The sequence below is a fragment of the Paramisgurnus dabryanus genome, chromosome 10 (genome assembly GCF_030506205.2).
Source record: "Paramisgurnus dabryanus chromosome 10, PD_genome_1.1, whole genome shotgun sequence".
Lineage (NCBI taxonomy): Eukaryota > Metazoa > Chordata > Actinopteri > Cypriniformes > Cobitidae > Paramisgurnus > Paramisgurnus dabryanus.
The window spans coordinates 6871607-6894335 of record NC_133346.1 but is presented as its reverse complement, the minus strand read 5'-3'; the positions used below and the strand labels follow the sequence as shown (position 1 = coordinate 6894335).

General features: G+C 37.0%; 3 protein-coding genes across 4 annotated transcripts in view; 2 read left to right on the top strand and 1 right to left on the bottom strand.

Moving 5' to 3' along the window:
- The first annotated feature begins 1259 nt into the window (after window positions 1-1259).
- Window positions 1260-7261, top strand: LOC135746719 (uncharacterized). The gene is made up of 6 exons (XM_073815981.1): window positions 1260-1305; window positions 4140-4223; window positions 4469-4566; window positions 5113-5175; window positions 6248-6374; window positions 6804-7261. Exons 1-6 carry the CDS (start codon window positions 1260-1262, stop codon window positions 7259-7261), a joined length of 876 nt encoding a protein of 291 aa, XP_073672082.1.
- A 2564-nt stretch (window positions 7262-9825) lies between these two features.
- On the top strand, window positions 9826-15612 carry samsn1b (SAM domain, SH3 domain and nuclear localisation signals 1b). Its single transcript, XM_065256965.2, has 8 exons — window positions 9826-9989; window positions 10275-10349; window positions 10441-10572; window positions 12341-12449; window positions 12600-12751; window positions 13707-13913; window positions 14110-14260; window positions 15149-15612. The coding sequence occupies exons 1-8, from the start codon at window positions 9936-9938 to the stop codon at window positions 15328-15330; spliced, it is 1062 nt and encodes a 353-aa protein (XP_065113037.1). The 5' UTR covers window positions 9826-9935; the 3' UTR covers window positions 15331-15612.
- Window positions 15613-17151: 1539 nt separating this feature from the next.
- gdpd5a (glycerophosphodiester phosphodiesterase domain containing 5a) overlaps window positions 17152-22729 on the bottom strand; it is a 28560-nt gene continuing 22982 nt past the window's right edge. Inside the window, exons 10-17 of one of the 2 annotated variants that reach the window (XM_065260839.2) lie at window positions 21383-21533; window positions 20950-21171; window positions 19298-19455; window positions 19012-19159; window positions 18718-18800; window positions 18426-18440; window positions 18170-18282; window positions 17152-17997 (exon numbers count right to left, since the gene is read on the bottom strand). In XM_065260839.2, the coding sequence (XP_065116911.1) occupies window positions 17864-17997; window positions 18170-18282; window positions 18426-18440; window positions 18718-18800; window positions 19012-19159; window positions 19298-19455; window positions 20950-21171; window positions 21383-21533 (1024 nt within the window). In that variant the 3' untranslated portion in view covers window positions 17152-17863. The remainder of the gene's footprint in view (window positions 17998-18169; window positions 18283-18425; window positions 18441-18717; window positions 18801-19011; window positions 19160-19297; window positions 19456-20949; window positions 21172-21382; window positions 21534-22729) is intronic. The other variant, XM_065260848.2, reaches the window with a different exon arrangement.

Genomic DNA, 22729 nt, shown 5'->3' with positions numbered 1-22729 from the left:
AGTTTTTGAAGCAAGCAAGGCTAAAATGATATAAGACCAAAACAGAAATTCTGTTAAATGTGCCCCAACTTAGCTATCTCTGTAAAGTCTGTATAACATTTAAATTACATTACATTTATGCATTTGGCAGACACTTTTATCCAAAGGAACTAACAGTGCATTACAAAATACAGTTTTTTTTATCAGCATGCGTGTTCCCTGAGTTCAAACCCATCACCTGCCACAAACGCAATGGGGTGATATTCGCGAAATTAAACTTATGAGGTGTCATGAAACATTTTGATAAAAAAAGTAAATGCTATCAAAATAAGAAGCATACAGTTACAAACATCTCTTCATGCACTATTTTGCACATGATTTCAAATGACATTACAAACCAATTTTGGGTTTTTTTCCGCATTTAAGGGGAAAATTTTCATTACCGCAACATGTACATGACTGGATTTGGGTTCTTTGACATGGAGATATTTATAATTAAAAAATCTAAAAAATAAAAACATGTGGTATTTGGTGATCATTGGTAAATGTAGAGACAATAATACGAAATATAAACCAAACCCAAACCCACTTTTCTCATCCTCCGCAACAATTTTCAATCATTATTTAAGCCCTCAAGGAACTAACATTTAAAAAAAAAATAGTTGGAAGGGACATAATTGACTGTGACACTCAAGATGGCTACCAGGTAAGCAGTTCTTATTTTTTCTCTCCAGATAAAAGTTGAAATTTTGTTTATCATAGTACCAAGACAACTTCTTAGTTCTCATTACCGAAACATGAGATTGGTAATGCATATATTTAATGTAATATCATGTTGCGGTAATGATAATTTTTATAATGATAATCTTAAAAATGTAAATAATTCTATAGGAAATATTTTTTAAATTCTCTAAAAATAATGGTTATAGTAAATTCAGACCTTAATCTTATATGTGCAAAAGAAAATGGCTTCAAGGGCTTTTTAAAAAATCTGATGCTGGACACCTTCTAAGTCTGGATTTCGTAAGAATCACCCAATGGTATAAGACTATACACCTAAGTAATATCAACGTAGTATAATTTCAAACCAGGTAAAGTTCATATATCTAATTGTAAATATCTATTCACCTCTTTTCTCGTGTTTGGTCTAGGATGGCTCTACAGACAGCCTGTATGAGCCTACCCAGAGTGTCAAGAACAGCCAAGACTTATTACACAAAGGGGGAGCATTACCCAGAATGCCGTGCAGCCCCAGGGCTGTGAGTGGATCAGAGACTATCATGGTGAGTGCAACCACATCAATCATCCACGTGCAGAGAGCCACAGGTGAATTCACATGGCTTTTATTGTGACCATAAGACTCATTTGAAAGCAGCTATGCTGAATGTGACATTGAAAGAAATATTAATAAACAAAAGTGCCGGCACCTGCCCAAACGCTGGTTAATCTGTGGCTGACATGTTTGTGGTACAAAAGGTCATACTCATTAGAAAATTACCTAAATCCAGCGTGATGACCACATGAGCCAATTTTGAAAGTACACTTTTTAAAATATAGGTGCTTTTTTGATGCTAAAGAGAACCATTTTTGGTTCCTCAAAGATTCAGCCAAAATGGTTATTCTATGGCACTTTTATTTTTAATGTTTATGTGGTACATCATGATGATCTCATACAAACATTTAAATTAATACTAAACTGGACACTAATCATATTCTTGTCTCTTTACTTATAGAAGCTTCCAAAGACTTGCACAAATAAAATCCACTTGGAAAAAGCAAAAAGAAAGTAAGTTCTGGATGTTTTGTCCTTTAATTGTTCCTGATGCATGTAACATCTCTTTTAAGTGTCCATTGCATCTGTTGCTTGTTTGTTTTCATTATAGACTGTCACACATCTGACTAAATATACTGAAAAAACGAACAATACTTTTGAAACTAATATAATGTGACTTTTGTTAAACACAAAATCTCAACATATCCTCCTAAAACGCGCTTGAAATTCTTATACAACACAGCCTGACTGTCATCAAGTTTTGTCTGCATCAGGGTTTTCATTAGATCATGTTGGTTTGTATGCTGTTTTATGGGAGAGCGAGAGAGCTGGATTAGGATTATATTAATTGGGACAAGTGTGATGGATTAAATCACTGTTCCAGCCCACCTGCTTAACCGAGGTCAGGGTCGACTCTACTGCAGTGTGGTTATGATCTACTTTCAAAATAGTAACTCTACTGATAAGGCAAAGTCATAACTGTGCTTATGACTGCACTCCTTTAAATTCTGTAGTATGGCTCATATTTGTAAATCACCCTTTACTGATAAGTGTAAAGGTTATTTTATCATGAAACAAAGCAAGCAACCCAGATGTGAAACACGTCACATCTAAACTTTAGAGTTTATCATAAAGTCTCTTATGAAAAGACCAGCTAAAACCAGCCTGATCCACAAAAAAAGCTGATCCACAATCTTAAACCATCTTGACCAGGCTGTTAGTTCGGTCAGCTTGGCTAAACTGGTCTGCTGGTCTTAATTGTTTTAAGATGGAAGTAGCTGGTTTTTAGACGGTCCTCTCGTCATGGAAAAGCTGGTTAGGCTGACCAAGCTGGTCTTCCTGTGAGGTCAAGCTGGTTTTAGCTAGTGGGTCAGGTGGTCTCCAAGCCTGACCAGGTAAGACCAACGTGACCAACAGTGTCCAAAACCCTTTAAAACTAGGCTGGGAGACGCCAAAACCAACAAACTAACCATCTTTGGTTGGTTTTAGCTGGTGTTTTCAGTAGCAATGTTTATCAGTTTTGCTAGTGGTATTTTTACCAAAAGGTGTTTACACTGTTATGACTGTACACTGAAAATGATAGGTTACTTTCAACCCAGCATAGGGTCAAAAAGCCAGTTTATGGGTTAAATTAACCCAGCAATTGATTAAAATAACCCAGCATTTTGGGTTGGAACAACCCAGCATAGGTTAAATTACAACCCACGGGTTTGTCGTTTATTTTGATGATAAATAACACAGGTTGAAAATAACCCAGCATTTTTTTAGCATAATATTTTTTTCATTAATCATATGTTCTTAATCCATTTTCACGCAAGGTCCCAAATAATAACAGCATCTGAGGATGAAGCTTCAGGTTTGTCTGCTTGTTTCTATTTATCCATCTTTTTATAGATGCACTGAATTACATTTAAGATACAAAGATTTAAGAAATATTCCTCAAATGTAAAAAAAACGTATTTTTAAAGGCATGATCTCTGAAAGCCAATGTTTATATGTGAAATCACCTAAAAAAAAACACGCCCCTACCCCATTAGAATCTGGACCTTCTTTTGATAGACCCTCCCCACACATATGCAACCCAGGCAACAATGTCAGTTAGTAGACACGCCCCTTACTGTTGATTGGCTACAAGTGTGTTTTGGTAGTCGGCCCGACTCTCTTTTTCAAATTGTGCACTCCGCCTTTAAGCCCTATTAAACCAAAGCAGTCTCATTTGACATGCTGTTTTGATTCTCTTGTTAATCTGATGTCACACAAACAAAGCTCCGCCCACAGCCACTGACTGACTGGTTAATTTTACCCAAAAGTTTTTCTAAATGTGTTTGTTAGCACATTGTAGCACTAAAGTGTCTAAAGATACTATTATCTCATACCGTATTCACAGGAACCAGGTCTATTTTTAACCAAAAACGCTCTGTTGGTAAGGGAGTGGGGAGCTGTAGCTCATTTGCATTTATGAACTGAGGGCATTTTGGACATGTTATAATAAATGATCTGTGGGGTATTTTGAGCTGAAACTTAAAAGACACATTTTAGGCACACCTGAGACTTATATTACATCTCGTAAAATAATATAATATGTGACCTTTAAAGGTCTGTAAAATTCATTATAAGGGTCAGCTAGCTATTTCATCAAAGATTTCATCTGGACAACCATCTGTGACCACATTTGTTTAAGGATTAACAATTCAATTTAAAAAATGACATTTTTTTGCATTTAACCCAGTGAATAACAGCAAATCTATTTCGCCTTTCATTTTTATTTTTTAGCAATGATATCCAACTTCCTGTGATACTGACCTACTTGCCAGTGGCCTCTTTGAATAACACTGTATATTTGCCTTTCATGTTTGCTCTTAAAATAGACCGTTATTTTATTTCACAGATCATCCAGTGCCTGGTTATAGCCACAGTCCCACCACCAAGAAAAAAGACAGATGGACAGACAGTCAAAATGATTTCGACACAGGTAATAGGTTATATGTTGTTGGCTTGGGGTCAGAAAAGGCAATGCATGTCGCAGTCTTAGTGGATTAGTTTAGTGACGACACAAAGCAATCCCAAAAGCCTCTGTGATTTGTGTTTCTATGACAGTCATCTAAAATGTGATCAGGGTCATACAGTACTGTATTTCAAATTTCTATATAAATCTAAAGATGGAACCATCATTAATCCAGGGTTTGATCAAAATTGTGCTGTGTGTTTTAAATCTAGAAACGGTCAAAGATCAGCACCGGCTTAAACTCTTCCTAAAGGATGAGAATGATGAAACGGTGTGTTCGGAGGAAGTGTTGAGAAATTCTTCAATTCAGGTAAATCAGCACGGTGAAGACAGAAAAAAACATCCACCAATTTTACTTATTATTGAACAAACTAACTAAGCATTTTACTAGACCACAACCACGAAAGAACATGAAGGAACATCCTGTTTACAAAAATACTTCCTTTCACTGCAATTTTTCATGCTATAGCTCCTGTATTACTTTAGTTTACTTTTGCAACTTAGCAGCATAATATTAATATTGTCTGAGAAACAGTTTGTGATGTTCCTCATGTCATGCGTAGGCAGTTTTGGATAAAAGCCCTTGCTGAATGACTAATTGTAGATGTAAGATAGTATCCACATTTGATGGAACTAAAAAGCCCACCTTTGCTACATTACTTTCAAAATGATTTTGTAAATGATTTTGTGAGCTCCTGTATAACTCACTTGTAGAGCATTGCATTAGCAGTGCAAAAGGTCATAGGTTTGAGCCCAGGTAACACACATAATGATAAAAACTTATATTTTGTAATGCACAGTAAGTTGCTGTGGATAAAAGGTCCAAATAATTCAGTATGGTTGTTTGTATTCACAGGGTGTGAATTTTGAGGCCTGGAATCCCAACAGAGAAAACCCCGATGGCAGGCAGCCAGACTTGGTGAGTTTCTTTAATAAATAAATAAATAAATAAAAAGAAAGAAAGATTACATGCAGAGTTGTGGTTCTGTATAGCTGTGGTTCTGTATAACTAGTTGTATGCAAAGGTCATGGGTTTGAACCCAGGAAAACATATGCTGGTAAAAAAAATATACTTTGTAAATGACTTTGTCACTTTGGGTAAAAGTGTCTCCCAAATGCATTAAAGAAAAACACCACTGTTTTTCAATATTTTGCTATGTTCTTACCTCACATAAGACAAATGAATACATACCTATCTTTTTTAATGCGTACACTTATTCTTTGTACAGTGCGTCGTGGATGTGTTAGCATTTAGCCTAGCCCCATTCATTCCTTAGGATCCAAAAGGGATGACTTTAGAAGCCACCAAACACTTCCATGTTTTCCCTATTTAAAGACTGTTACATTAGTAGTTACATGAATAAGTATGGTGGCACAAAATAAAACGTGGCGATTTTTTAAGCGGACAAAAAATGAGAACTTTATTGTATAGCGGAAGAGCACGTAGTTGCAGTACTTCGACCTTGGCGCGCAGTAACATCATCACTCCTGACTACTCCCCCTCTCGGTCAAACTTCCGCCAATATAACTGTGCCCGAGGTCGAAGTGCTGAGTGCTCTTCCGCCAAGACATCATACATACTCATGTAACAGTCTTTAAATAGGGAATACATGGAAGTATTTGGTGGCTTATAAATTCATCCCTGTTTGGATCCTAAGGAATGAATGGGGCTAGGCTAAATGCTAACACATTCACAACGCACTGTACAAAGAATAAGTGTACGCATTAAAAAAAGATAGGTATTTATTAATTTGTCTAAGTTGAGTTAAGAACATAGTAAAATATTGAAAAACTGTGTTGTTTTCCTTTAATGTAAATGTAATGATGGAAATGACTTGAATGCAGTATTAGTATTACCTAGAATCCACAGCAGTTTTACAATCATCAACTCAGTTAGTAGAGAATGTGTTTTAAGAAGAAAGCAGCGGATTGATGCACCTTGAAAGAGGTCAGTTCAGATCTCTGATCTTCTCAATGCACCTTCATCTCAGTTCAGGAGGACAGAAGGTGAGGAGGAAGCACAAGGGACGCTCAAGAGGATCCAGAAACTGGTGGGAGTTAAGAAGGGAACTCAAATCAGCACAGAGGATTTGAGGAACAAAACAAACAGTAGTGGTGGTGAGAAACCATATATAAGTAATGACCCAAAAATGTGAAGTTTCGAACCTGTATGGGTTTTTGATTTCTATGGAACACCACAAGATGACGGCCTCAGCTGACATTCAGTTTTACTGCATGGGAAAATAAACAGTATCAAACCTCTTTGTGATGCATTTACCAATAACTGTGACCTATCTTTCAATTTGTAAAAACATTTCAAAAATGCAACCTAAAGGTTCACATATTGCGTCTGAAGCCATGGGGAAAAAACAAGACCGTGCCACTTTCTTCCTTCTTTCCAGCAAACTTTCCCAAGCAGCATTCTGAAAAGTTTATTTTTTATTTGTGGGCGCTTGCCATGCATCTAAATTCAAAAGAATGTATTTGCGTGTGCAAATGACGCAAAATGTGAACAGCCCCTAAAGCATAATCCATGTTACTTTCTAGGCCACCTGACAGAATCCGAGGGTAAAGACAACAGTCCAGTCATAACCTGCATCAGCCTGACCAAAAAAACTGAGAAAAAGCCCACAACATGTTCCACACAATACGTACAGCAATCCCAGAAGCCTCTTCAAAGAAAAGATGTAAATAAAACAGAAGCTTCCTGGAGTCCAGGCCTCTTTCAGGAATACTGGAGTCCCATAATCTATTCTCCAGGCTGGGACACCGCCACACACACCTGCCACAGGTCAACAGCCGAACAGGTCATGTACAACTTCAACTTCACCCTCCCCAGGGCCACAGATTGGGACAAATATGAGGAGCTCTTCCACCAACTGGACCCTTACAAACGAGACCAGCAAGCCAGATGGATCACGCACTCCGTCATGGATCTGGACCTGGCTAACCACGTGGTAAGATCAGTGTTCATGTATCTCAGTTTAGTGTGTTGTGAGCATTAACCTTTTATCTTACCAACCCTGTGACATTACAGTACACGATTCAGATATTGGGGGGCAGTCATGGTGGCTTAGTGGTTAGAGAGTTGAGCTTGTGATAAGATGACGGTTTGATGCCCAAGACCCGCATGCAACAACTGAAATGCCCTTGAGGCACCATTCCCCCTGTTGCCCCCTGGGCACTACAATCTAAGAAAGGATGTGTACATTTTTTACACATTGTTTTGTGTTATCGTCTTTGCACATTTCGTGTTAATTTTGTGTTGAAATAAATAAAAGGGACAAAACAAGATGTGTTAGAACCACACAAAGTGTGTTGTTCCAGTAATAACACAGAGACATTTAATGTGTTGTCCTGTGTTGTTTTAAAGTGCACCTATTTCATTGCTAAAAAACAACGTTATTTTGTGTATTTGGTATAATACAATGTGTTCGCGTGGTTTATGGTAAAGGTGCAGTGTGTAATTTTTAGAAGGATCTCTTGACAGAAATGCAAAATAATATATAAAACTATATTATCAGGGGTGTATAAAGACCTTTCATAATGAACCGTTATGTGTTTATTACCTTATAATGAGATGTTTTTATCTACATACACCGAGGGTCCTCTTACATGGAAGTCGCCATTTTGGGCCACCATGTTTCTACAGAAGCCCTTAACGGACAACATTTTTTTACGAAGTTGTTTCCGACAATGACCTGTTTGTCCAGTGGTGGGTACATTAGCTTCTCTATGTGTTTCAAAAACGAGGGGTGAGCAGTGGACTGAGCCGTTGGTTGCAATTCACAACCTCACCACTAGATGCTGCTAAAATGTACACACTGCACCTTTAAAAAACATAATTTTCCACATACCGTACATTTTTATAGCTCCAAATTTTCCCTCTCTTCCTGACACGTACTAATTCATGTACAAAACTCATTGATTTGAAAAGCGCTGAGTTCCTGATTGGCCAGCTAATCTGTACGTTGTGATTAACCTGAACACCTCTGACGTCAGCCGAAAATGTGATGCTCCTTACCATGTTTGAAAGATTTGGTCACAATGCAAGGCTAACAGGATTTAACTTACAGGCTGAGTCCGAAGCGGGAGCTATGATAATGCCGGTCTTTACTACATCACCAATCCCAGGAAGTAAACTGTTGCCTACAATCCGTGTGTGTTTGTTGTAGTCCAAAAAAAGAGATTTGTTAGGACATAATGTTAATATGTACTAATACACACTTACACACCAAAGGAAATGTAAAATCGTGAATCTGATAATTGGTGCTCTTTAACACATTCGTTTTAGGCGTGTACTCATTTGGGTTAAATGAGGAAACAAATGTATGGGTTACCACATTGGTTATTAAGTCACTTTCACCTTACTATGACACTATTACTTTACTTTTATGTTTAATTGGTCGCGCACTGCATTTGGAGAGGAAAAGTCACATGTTGTTAAAAATGTATAGCTTGAAATCACTGTAAATTACTATTCATTAAATCAATCATTCATTAAACCATGACAAATTCATAAATGAAAATCAGATCTACACTTCCTGTTGAAAATTTTCATGCTGGTTTGGTTATCTACTAGCATAAACATGTGGTTTAAAATATGTCTGGGGAGCGTGGCTGACCTAGGTAGTTTTGCTGGTTAGGCTAGTAGATGAAAATAAATGGGGGCACATAAAAAAACACATATGCTACACTCTAAAAACAAACGGTGCTAAATAGCACCAAAAGTGGTTCTTGGCCCGTAATAATCATAGAGGAACTATTTTAAGTACCATATAGCACCAGTGAAGTACCTGTGTAGCACCGGTGTAGAACCATATAAATAGTGCTATGTAGAACCATATGTGGTGCTACAGTGGCGCTACATGACCCCTGTACGGTTCTTCATAGGTGCTATATAGAACTAAAATGGTTCCTCTATGATTGCAAGCTATTTAGCACCATTTGTTTTTATGTATATGCATAACATTATGGGCCAGATTTACTTGCTTGCGCTAGCGCAAACGCTTTTTTTGCTGTTAAAAATCTACACCTCTGTATTCAGGATGTACTAAAGACACATAGTGAAAAATTTGTGCTGAAGAGGTGCGAAAACGGAAGGTTTGCACTTGTCAATTTACTGGTATTGCTCCATTATTTAACGCCTAGACTGATTGCATGACAATTTGATTTCTGTAAAAAAACACATAATATATAAATAATAGTATGTGTTTCTGTATGAAAACAAACAAATCATTGTATTTTTTTGAATGGCTTTACATATTTATTGATTTAATTATATGACAATTGTCTGATAATCGTGCTCCGGTATAGCTCATGCGTTTAGATCCATGGAACACACATCGGATAGTCACTTAGAATAAAAAGCTTAAATAAAAGTCGTTCTGAATAAAAGCATCTGCAAAATGCGTAAATGTAATCATAATAATTTAGAAAAAAACTTATAAAAGAATAACTGGGGCTTTTAAAGATTTTTCTGTTGTACAAAGCAAATTTTTCCCCTCAAATCTCTGATAGATATATAGAAATGTCAGTGTAGACACTCACATCCTGTGTGGTTGAGGAAATGAGTTAAGCTGATGCCTCGTATGTGAGCTGCTTCAGGGTCGTGCCGCTAAGACAAGAGACAAGTTTCTGACTCTCCAGAGAGGAAAAACTTTTGACATAACTGACAAAATGCTTCAAAGGAAACCATCCAATGTCTCTGAAAAACAAAGGAACAAACCCAAGGTAATAAGAATTTATAAACAGGTTCCTAAAAAAATGTTGTCTCTGTTGTTGTGAAATGGTGATTTACACAAGTGATGCGACTGCTTTTTAGTCTTAACTGTTAACAGAAAGAAATGCTTTGTGTTGACTTTGCATACAGTATTGTGAGCAAGTGTGATCTCTTCATCATCAGAGATCTCTCATGCAACCACATATCAGTGATGTGGACAAGGCACACCAATGACCGTTTATAACTGCAGATCTTATCATATATACTGTACATTTATTTTTTTGCTTATGTTTCAGCGCTCAACCAGTTTTGGGATTTTTGACAGGCAGCAACCCGCGCAGGTCAAAGCAGAAGATAAGAAAGATAGTTTGGTGAATGTTTCTCTTTTATACTATATCAGTGCCAAAAAGAGATGCATGATTTGTGTAAAACTTTTCCTAAAGTCCATGTGTTGCCATGCAGCCTGTGGAAACTGAATCACCTGAGGTGGACTCCAGTAAATCGGGTGGTCTTGGAAAGAAGATGAAGACCATCTCGCTGACCATGCGTAAGAAGATGGGCAGGAAATATACAAAAGCCCTGTCGGAGGAAATGGTGAGCTTTTGATTGACAGTTTCGCACATTTAACCTTTAAAAAACTAGAAACTTTCCAGCCAATGATCTTGCACTCTTTTGGCTTAAGTGACACAAGAACCCTTTAAATTTGTTTTGTTAAGGTACTTACGTTGGCTTTCTGTTTCTTTAGAAAGCACAAAAGTCAGTCATTTCGCAATAAAAATGTTCTGGGTTTTGTAAAGCTAAGTGTGTAATTTCTTTGCCATTAGCATAAAAACACACGCTTTCCAAACCCTCTTGCTATCTGCAACTGGTTTACATTCTGTGGTAATAAACCAGTAAACAAACCATCTGACAAAGAAAACTATAATCTGCGATAGTTACCTTAAGAAAATCTTTCTAGACACATAAAAACACTTTAGTACTTCATAAAGTAAACTGTAATAAATTGTAGAATACTGTATCTGTAGTAGCCTATTAACTACTGTGAATTGATAAATTGTGTTAAACAGCCTACTTTAATATTTATCATGGAAAGATTGAAAAACACTATGGTGTGGTTTTCCCGGACAGGGATTAGACTAGTCCTGGACTAAAATAAATGTAAGAGCTGTGCAAACTGAAAACAACTTGCTTTCTTAAAATGCATCAGTGCCCTTTGTTTTGCCCCAAAAGCACATAAGTAATGTTTTTAGTAAGGCATGCTTGTTAAATCAAGTTATATTCCCTAATTAAACTAAGGCCTAGTCCTGGTTCAAGATAATCCCTGTCTGGGAAACCACCCCAATAACATCTAGGTTATTGTTGCTACTGTTTACTCAAGAAATTCTACATTTTCTTCATTTGGTTACCACGTTACCCCTTCAAACTTTTTTGTTACTTTAAGAGTCTCTGGCTGAGTCATCCTAATGTTACTCTAAATTAAACAGGTTAATTAATTATTATTACCTAAAATATTTCCTTATTTATTCTGGATTTACTCGTGAAGCAGTGTAGCAGTATTAACTGAGTTTGTATGCGCGGGATTACACGCGGCTCTGAGGTAAAAACGGACACGCGCAGCTCTCGCGGATTAAAGACTTTTCTCCTGCAAGGGAGCGCGCGGCCCTATGCGACCCGGGATGCTGAGCTGATCTGGTACCTAAAGACGTCACGTATCAGCTTTGGTTGCTTCTGACCTGGGACTTTCCTTACGTAAACACATATAGGCTAACTGAAACGTTGAAGGGGCTAACAGGCACGATATATTTTATTTTATATATTTTATACTATTAAGTATATTTAATTTTATATGAGGTGTACCAATAAGGAACCGACTTATACTGTGGTCTTTTATCATAAAAATGTGTAAACTGTGTAAACATGAAAGGATCGAAGCAATTAAATTTGGACAATTACCTTGATTTCACTCTGCAGATATAACGGTTTGGCATACGCGCATGCGTCTGGCAAGATCCAATAAAACACGAAGTTGGGGCGGGGCATGTTTTGCCCCCCCTCCCCTTTTAAAATAGTTAATAGCATTTAGCTAACTTTATAGCCTGCAATCTGACGAGAAGCTGAAATGCAAAATGATGTTAAAAAATCGTGAGTGAGAAATTGAAAGTTTGAAATTTCAAATTTATAGATAGGCTACCATAATAAAAATGGTGGGCGGAAACCCAAAAAAGAAAACAAAATTATAAAAAATTACAGTTTTTCTGGTTTTCTCATTAAAAAAAAAAATTATGGTAATTATTTTAATAGTTATTAAAGTATTGTTACGCATGTAAATGGACTTACTTATCGCCTATGCGTTTGCTTGCAGGGGGAGGAGCCTGCGGCAGGTGAAGTGGGAAACGAAAGTGCTTTGGCCAAAGACTGCAGTCAATCCGTAGAGAGTTTGTTCAGTTTGCACAGTGGACAGAGTTCATCAAGTAAGATTCAGTCAAACCCATCCATTTACATCAGCACAATGCTCCAAATCTTATTGTTGTTTACTGGGTACATTATGTAATGTGATTATCAACAAAACAGTAACCAAATTTCCATTGTTAACTTGCTGAAAATGTCTCGTTACGCTTCAGGTGGTGTAACCAGCAGCTCAGATGGCTACAGTAACAGGGATAGTCTACGTCTAGATGATGACGTGCCCTATACAGGCCAGTTCTGTGGGAGAGCAAAGGTCCACACAGATTTTGTCCCCAGTCCGTATGACACAGAGTCTCTTAAACTCAAGGTGAAAAAACAATCAGTACACATAAACTACAAGAAACAACACTAGTCCCGGACTAAAATCCATAAGTTGTCTTAACTGAAATAAACTCTTAAAATATATTTTAGTGCCATTTTTTATGTCAAGATGCACACCAGTAATGGATTTTTCTAAGTTACATTTATAAAAGCTACTTAACTCTTTTCCAATGATTGACGAATTATCTTCAATGGTGCCGTAAATATGGCAGGGGACTTTTTTCGGACAGTGTGTAATATCACTACGCCTGCTGCAGCCATGTTACAGCAGCAAAGTCCTTGATTATTACGCCAGAATGAGAGTATAGTCCTGACCATATCTGCCTAGAAAATCGCAACTTTTAATTTTCTGTCGGTCTTAGTACACGATGTAACTACAGAAGATAGGAAAAATATCCAAACTCTTTGGTTATTTTTTGGCGCGTTGCTAATGGTCTAATCAGATTCAATGGATTATGCTAAGCTATGCTAAAAGTGGTAGCACCAGACACAGAGGTTGTCTGAATGGATTCCAAAACGGTAAAAATCAAATGTTTAACTCTAGGGGAGCTTGAAATGAGTATATTTTCAAAAAAAGTGTAGTGTCCCTTAACGCTTCCCTGCCAATGACGAGTTTTTACCGTAATCCATATTTCCACTATTATCCACTTGGTGTCGCTCCTACCTAACTTACAAACTTTTTTTAAAGCAGAGGGTTCTTTCATTTAATATATTATATGTTTATATATTTAAAGATAAACATTTTCTGGAAGTCATTACATTTTTGTGAAAATCATAAAAAAAATGATGGCACTGGCTGACATTTTTTTTTAAAATGCTGATGGGGAAAGAGTTAAATGTCCTGATTTAGTGACCGGCTAAATCTAAACCTTGTTTGTGAATTTATTAGACACATATCATATCATATCAATAATCCTTTAATTACACTCTTTCTTTTCAAGGTGGGAGATGTTATTGATATTATTAGTAAATCTGCTAATGGAATATGGACCGGAATGTTAAACGCCAAAGTGGGAAACTTTAAGTTCATTTACGTTGATGTGCTGGTGGAGGAAAGTGTGCCAGAGCCGAGAATTCGTCCTCACAGGAGGAGCAAAAGACCTCGACCCAAAACCCTGCAGGAACTTCTAGAGAGACTCAACCTGGAGGTACTCGGATCATCTCACCACCCATAACCGAGACAATAAACATAATCAACATTCTGTTCTGCTTTTTGACATCCAGTAGCTTGTTATATGCACAAATACTTCAGATATCAAGAGCAGAACGCTGTGCATTATATGATGCTAGTAGTTTCCTAGCAGAAAAATATCATTTCTAACACTAATTTAACTGTTACGGCAGGAGCACATCTCATCTTTGCTGTTGAACGGTTATCAGACAGTGGAAGATCTTCGACATCTTAAGGAGCAACATCTTATTGAGCTGAACGTGACAGACCCTGAACATAGAGAAAGACTGTTGGCAGCAGCAGAAAACCTGCAGGACACAGAATGTAAGCAGTGAAGGACTCACAAATACACAGATACAGTAATCAAGAGATTATTTAAATATGAAAAACACTGTAAATCTTTTATCTTACTAAAATCTGTAGACCTTCATGAACTCTCTTTCAGTCAGGAAACAAACAGATGATGCTGTTTTTCCACCAAGACTGTTTTGCATTTTATCTTTTATATTAAACATCTCACGCTTAAAGTGCTGATGCAGGATCAGTTTCTCATTGCTGTATTCGCACAAAGTTTAAAAAGCATCTGTGCTCAACAACAAACCTCATCAAAGCCACGGTGGTGAAAGTACAGGTCGAAAAGTTTTTCACACATTTTCCCTCAGATAAAATCAACAGTTTGCACGTCACATAACAACGCAAACTAAAATTTCATCGTGAACACTTTTTTTCTATTTATGTCGAAATATTATTGCGCTTTGTTCGGACATCTCAGATGCAAATTATGAAACTTTATTCAGAGTAACATTGTGACATTAATATTGACTAAAACATTTAATAAATTACTTCAAACATCAGCACAATTATAATGTCATAAAACACAGAAATTTAAAATATCTTTAAATATCTTCTAAATCCAACGCCTGGTAATATTAACTGGTGCAACAGAAAAACTGAATGTCATTTTGGCCAGTGTCTTGCATGTGATGAAAGAACCAACAGGAAGTTGAGTTTGTGGGTAAGGCCCCATCCGTCACAAAAGTACAGCAACATCTCAGCGACTTGCATTACACAGAAACATTGCGTCTTTTCAAAATGTATTTCCAAGTAATGCATGAATTATCTCTGTGCACATTCATACGATGACACTTTCATTGCGTATGCGCTCAACATCAAGATTGAGTTTGCTGTAAAACTTGTTTTTTTATTAAACAGATAATAAGCAGAGCCTTGGGCAAGCAGACGAACCCAAATCTCCCTCTGAACATATGAATGCGGAGTTGAATGACTGTCCCAGAGACTCGGGCTGTTACACCGGATCTGACTGTTCAGAAAACATTAAAGAGGACACAGAAAACCAACTGGCCGCTCACAGCCCATCTACAGCCGAATCGTAACCTCAGCTGTTTTTTCCTCATGTGTGGTGCAAGAACACACAATGGCCACATGTGAAGTTTTTGACTGTGTGGGTAACTTCAGACCTTTTGCATTAAATGGTGTGTGTTGGTCCAATGTTGTTCTGGACTCGCACATCAGGAATGATGTAGTTGGCTGCTTTAAAGGTGATATGTAAATAAAACTGTAAATATTATGAGAGATGCACGCTTTGCTTCTGAGAACCATTTAAATGTTTCCTATGTAAATGTTAGACAACAAAAAATACTACAATATTTTATGCAATAAAAATGTTATGTCATACTAATTTCATAATTTGTTCGTCTGTGAAATCCAGGCTAAAGTCTCATAATCTAATTATGAGAATGAAAGCATCAAAGTTGGATTTAAATCATTGATCATGATCTTACTTTATTTATAGTATTTTTGCATTATGTAGGATGATTTTATGTAGAAAACAGAAAATCACAAAAAAATTACTTTAGCTGAGTGTTCACAGTCAGTATTATCATTAAGGTCAAGTAAGGTTCTCTTGACTCATTGCTGCCATCTAGTGTAAGAATTTATATTTATAAAAAATAGTTAGCAAACTTTGCTCTGAAATGTGGCTACAATAGTCAAAGAAGCAGTTATTGAAAAATTTTCTTTAAATCCCACTATGCCTAACAAATCATAATGTAAAGCTCATTCAATGTTATATCTTTTTGCATTACGTATTGCATGACTGATCGGCTAACAGTTATAACAGAGGTCTTTCAGGCCAAGGACCCCTTAATTCACAGGTTCTTAAGCTGGGGGCCTTGAAGTGGTGCGGGGTGCTTATGACATACATATAGGCTACTAATAAATACACTAATTTATCATCCATTCTGTATAATTTAACCTAAGCAAAATAAGGTTACAAACCAACTACATTGTGTAATTTAATATTATAAGGATGCACTCTACAAAAAGCACGTCATAGTTTGAGAACCATGCCTTAAGTATCCTAAAGTAGGGACTGGGGCTGTGCGATTTAGGAAAAAGATCTAATTGCAATTTTTTGCCAGAAATTGCATCTGTCTTTCTCGATAATTAGATCTTACTGATACTGAAAAAAAAAAATTATATATGTATATATATATATAAAAAATAAAGAATAGAATTAACACTGCTTTATTTTATGAAATGTAAAATGGTCTTCAGCTTGGACTAGAATTTAAATAAGTGGATATATTATAACTGCAACTTTAACAAAAAGTTAAAATGTAAGTTTTACTGGAACGGTTTTGTAAACTGGAATATTAAACTTCACAATTATCAAAATATTAAAAACATTTGGGATTTTTAAAATGAGTAGAAAATGCGCTCAATATCATTTCATTGAAGATAAATTAGCAAACCAGTTAAAGGCAAAGTGCACGATTTCTGAAAAAGCTTTGGGAAAGGGAGTCGAGCCGACTACCAAAACACACTTGTAGCCAATCAGCAGTAAGCGGCATGTCTAATAAACGACATTGTTGCCTGGGTTGCGTATGTGTGGGGCGCGTCTATCAAAAGAAGGTCCATATTTTATTGGGGTGTGTTTGTTTAGGTGATTTCAAATGTCAACATTGGCTTTTAGAGATCATGGACCCTGCCTTTAAATGGAATTGTATATAGTTTTAAATAAGGAGCCAGACTTGAAAGCAATGTTAGGTTTGATTTCGGTTGATCATCCAGCAGCCTACATGTATGAAACTAAGACTGGATTTACATGATGTTTAAGTTACAATATATTCAAATAGTCATTTTTTTACATACTGTTAACATACTACATACAATAACACACAATTTACTGAATATATTTTAACATAGGAACCTTTATTTTAATCATTGAATCAAATTTGTATTAAATTCTTTGTATTCATTCCTCCCCCACAAAAAATATTTTGAATATTTCAAACAATATTTGGAGGACCGTTTTTAATACTATCAGGGACCCCCAAGAGGCCATGGACCCCCCCCCCCATTGAAGACCTATTAACAACACAATTTTTCATTACAAAAAATACATTGATACAGCAGTATTGAAGAATAATTATTTTTAACTACTGCAATATATGAATCATCAGGAAGCACATAATGTTACAAAAATTAAATAAATAAAAAATAAATAATGATAACTGTCCTATTAGCTTTACAGCTGAGGAGATCCTGAACTAAAGGAGATCCTGAACATTTGTATTATAAATGCTTTGAACATTTAACCTATTAACCACCAGTCTGTTATCACATCAAATACATGAACAGTATGCGACTTTAATGACCTGCTTGAAACTTGGATTTAACAGTAACTGTTTACAGTGCACATCCTGCTACATTAACTTAATTTTAAATAGTTTGATACAGGAAAATAATCCATACATAAGGCATCAATGCAGAACACTGAAACAGTGATGTGATCCAAAAATACATGTGATACAGTGTCCATAAATCAACAAAAATCAGAGATCTTCAAAGAAACGTAAGCTAAAATAATAAAGATATGAAGAGATGTTCCTTCCATATATTGTCTCACACAGGAAGTCCAGGCTTTACTTTAGTCACATGACATGTGGGCGTCACTGCGTCATCACGGGTATACACATCTAATCCATTTCCCGTATACACAGAAAGCTCATCTGTGCTCCCAACGCCATTGCTGATTTCTGAAGGATGGAAAGAACACTGAACTCACAAGGAGAGATTCAGAGACATCAAACCACCTATAGGAGCTCACAGTTATTTCATCTAAACTTTGCATTTAGCACAACAATCATTAAGCACTTTAATGGTTAAATATCCAAAGTTCAAACACAACAGTGACCTCACAAGTCTTACCTGAGAAGATGAGTTTCTCCTTCATGAGGTTTACGTCACGGCTCGGCCGACGCGCCACAGCATTTAGCATGATCTGCTCGGGGTTGTAGCTACGCATGCCACTCATCTTCCACCTGAGGAATTAAAAAAAATATCATTACAGGAATACAAAACCAACTAGGACAGACAAAGACACACAAAGAGATTGTAAATACAACCAAAACCAACTTACAGTGCATTTGAAGCTGTTTGTTTATGCAAAGCAAATACCAGTTACCTGATAAAGTGATAGCTGAGAGATTTCAGCGTGCAGCGCAGGACAGATGCATGCAAAGAGCACAGGAGAGACAGAAACGAGGAAAAGAGAAAATGCCAGAGAGAAATAAAGCAAATACACAACAACTCATCACTTGTACTGTAGCTCAATTGGAAGAGCATTGTGCAAGCAACACAAAGGTCGTGGGTTTGATCCCAGTACAAACTGATATATTGAATGTATTGCAAGATGCTTCATCTGCCAAATGTATAAATGTAAACACTGAAACCATTAAAATAAAAGATTCACTTACTTTTGGAATATAAAAATGCCAATGACAATCGCTAAAGAGATGAGATCTGAAGTGATCCATATCAGGCCATATTCATCAGCACTCTACAAAACAACAACAACAACAATACGTTTTAGCAGCATTTATCCACTAGATGGACTTACAAAAGTGTGAAAAAACTAAAAAGACAGACTATCGATTTGCACACATCTCTACCGTATGTCATATTGTATATCAGATGAATATTAACACAGAGGAATTTTTGAATACATGTGTGCATGCTTTTTTTAAAGTAATATTTAAAAAAAATGATACCATGATCCAGACTGGATAAGGCACTTTCTTCAGGATTTGTGGTGCATCAGAAGACACCGACTGCGCGCCGCTGCACCACATGAGTGAATAAAGCCACGGCTCATTGACTGGATACACGTTTACGCTCACATTACTGCTAGAAAACCGCCTGCTCACACACAAACATGTCACACATAACAAACAGAGTATAAAACATAAAATGCTCAACGTTTATTATTGAAAAGCACTGCAATTCATATATGATATTTAATACATAGAAAGGCGAATGTTATGAGTATATGTGTACCTGATATCTTGAGCTGTGGCCTGGCTGTAGTGAAGGGTCAGGGTGCTGATCCCTCTGTCCTTCAGGTCAGACACTGGGAGTTTCTCATCCGATGTCTGGTGGAGGAGAGGAACTGCTGCACGTACCTTCTTCCTGTACCAGTCAGGTGTCCACATCACCTACACACACACACACACACACACAACCTTTATAAGTGCACACAGTATAAATGCTGTTAAGGGGGTCGGAAACCGGGCGAGAAGCGTCACGTCGTGCCATGTCTCTAAAAATCGACTGCATTATTTTCTTTGAATGTACACATACCGGCGGCGTCTGTCCGCTATAACTCTGCTCAAATCCCTGCCGTGCCACAGAGCGGCACTCACATAGTTTACCATTAAAGGGACACTGCACTTTTTTTTGAAAATATGCTCATTTTCCAGCTCCCCTAGAGTTAAACATTTGATTTTTACCGTTTTGGAATCCATTCAGCTGATCTCCGGGTCTGGCGGTACCACTTTTAGCATAGCTTAGCATAAACCATTGAATCTGATTAGACCATTAGCATCATGCTAAAAACGAACCAAAGAGTTTAGATATTTTTTCCTATTTAAAACTTGACTCTTCTGTAGTTACATCGTGTACTAAGACCGACTGAAAATTAAAAGTTGCGATTTTCCAGGCAGATATGGTTAGGAACTATACTCTCATTTTGGCGCCTGAAAATAGTCTCCCTGCTATTGAAAGTTACCAAGGGGACTATTTTCAGGCGCTGCGTAATATCATTGCGCCTGCTGCAGCCATGTTACAGCAGCAAAGTCCTTGATTATTACTCCAGAATGAGAGTAAAGTTCCTAGCCATATCTGCCTAGAAAATCGCAACTTTTTTTTTTCGTCAGTCTTAGTACACGATGTAACTACAGATTTTCTCAATTTTTTTGATTATTTTGCACCAGATTCCAGACTATCCCTAATGCTTGCTTTTGTGGTCCAGGATCACATATATAAGATAGTTTTGATTTACCATATTTTCCGGACTATAAGCCGCGTTTCATAATTTGGCTGGTGCTGCATCCTATAGTCAGGTGCGACTTGTAAGTCAGTATGAATTAATAAAAAAAAAAAATGAAATAAACTTGCCATATAGTCCACTGCGGCTTATACTGTATGTGTTATTTCATCTTAATGATGCATTTTTGAATGATGCGACTTATACTCCGGAGCGACTTATAGTCCGGAAAATACAGGTATTTAATATTTTCTGCATTTACAGTATTTTCTGCATTATCAGATTCAGAATCGGTGAGAAAACAAGTTCTGCTTTTTCACACATGGGTAAAATTTCAACTTTATTGGTCATATACACAGTACGACATGTAGTAAAATGCTTGGTACGACTTGTCCCACATTTTACACTAAGAAATAATATACAGTATGATTAGGAATAAGAAATAAATCAAACAATATAAATAGAAAGAAATCTATTCATTTTATATTAAAATAGAGTTGGACATCATCCATGTTCACATAAAGCATGGAGACAATGCACAACAAACTATACATTTTATTAGTAAGTGTGTTCCCTGGAAAACGAAGCCATGACATTTGTGCTCCAAATGAAATGCCCAAACAATTGAGCACACTGTTTTTGTCTGGCTGTGTGTTATTTTTACCTGTTCTGGTTGGATACTGGATCTCTGGATGACTTTCAGAGCATCACTGACCCAGAGCTGGTGTCGGGGGTGTTGGGGTGGAGGTCGTCGCAGACTGAAGATCACAGAGCGATTCGTTCTAGCAGCCAGACGCAGCAGCTCCGACAAGCTACACACCGTCTGATTGGCTGTGCGGTTACGGTCCCTCTCTGACATGAACTGTGATGTCCAGTATGGGTCATCCTGAGGATAAATATGTTTTAATATCCTATATGTGACAATGTAAAAACAAAACCCCAGCTATATTTGTGATTTTACATTAAATCATTCTACATAATGTAAAGAACATTCTGTTTAAATGTAATAATAATATTTTTTTCATAATTACTAAGTAAGGTTACATCAAAGATTAAAGTGAAATCAGTGACTGAAATTAGATTATGAGACAAACTACCCTGAGGAACCATAGTCCAGCATTGAGACTACGGATCTCTGTCCAGTTAAAGAGCGAGGCGTCGTCGTACTGACGGGAAGGAAACAGTCTGTCCACATCTGTGGTCCTGCGAAGTGTACGGTCTCTCATCAGGAAGGGCACTCCATCCAAACTGATGAAAGGGGGACAGTCAATCAAATTAAAGACTCATTTGTGAAAGCCTTTAAGATACTAAACACAGATTAACTCTTTCCCCGCCATCGTTAAAAAAAAGTTGGCAGCCGTCTCCAGCATTTTATGATTTTCACAACAGTTTAATGCCTTCCAGAAAATATATAATATATATAAACATACAATATATCAAATGAAAGAACAGACCCTCTGCTATAAAAAACATTAATTTGTTTTCTTTTTATCACCTCTCAAATATAGGTTTCTTCAAAAACATCAAATTTTGAGCAAAAAGCTGAGATAATTGCATTTTTGTAAAGGACTTTTGTTAGTGATCAGATTCAGAGCGATCATCAAAACATACACTTTCACTGTTTTTGCATCAGTGGATGCAATTGGTTTTATTGGTTGGGTAAGAGCGCCACCTAGTGGATAATAGCGGAAATATGGATTGCCGTGTCAATGGCAGGGAAGTGTTTTCTCTTAATTGACGAGATAACTCATCAATGGCGAGGAAAGAGTTAAGGGGGGCACACACCGGCCGCGCAGCTCAGCGTAGCGTCGCGTCGAGTCGCGTCTAGGACAACTCGGAGGTATTGTAAACCGGAAGTGCACATTAAACAGCGCGAGCTTCCTCAGATAGTGTCTACTTCAAAAATGCAAAATATACGTTAGCAGCCAATGTTAACCATTAATGATTTATGATTATTTAATGTTAAACTATGTGAGTGGCGCTGTGTGGCGTGACAGGGATTTGAGCAACTTCCTGATTCAAAGCTGGGCGGCACCGGTGTGCGTATACTCATATAAAACAATGTGTTCGATTTTTTTAGAACGGCGCGGCGCTGAGCTGCGCGGCCGGTGTGCGATCCCCTTTAAACACTCACAAAGATTCTCAAACTTTTACTATATACTTGAATAATTCTAACACTTTTTAATTGTTTTCTTCGTTCCTATATCTCAACTGGTAGAGCATTACATTACCACCGCAAAAGTTGTGGGTTTGATTCACAGAAACACACATACTGACAAATGTAAAGACTGAATGAACTTCAAGTTGCTTTGGATAAAAGCATATGGCAAATGCATAAATGGAAAAGTCCCGTCTGTTTCTTTGAAATTTCTCCAAATTATGAAAGGTTTCAAATGTAAATAACACTAAATAAGCATATTGTTTCTGTATATTTGAAATACAGA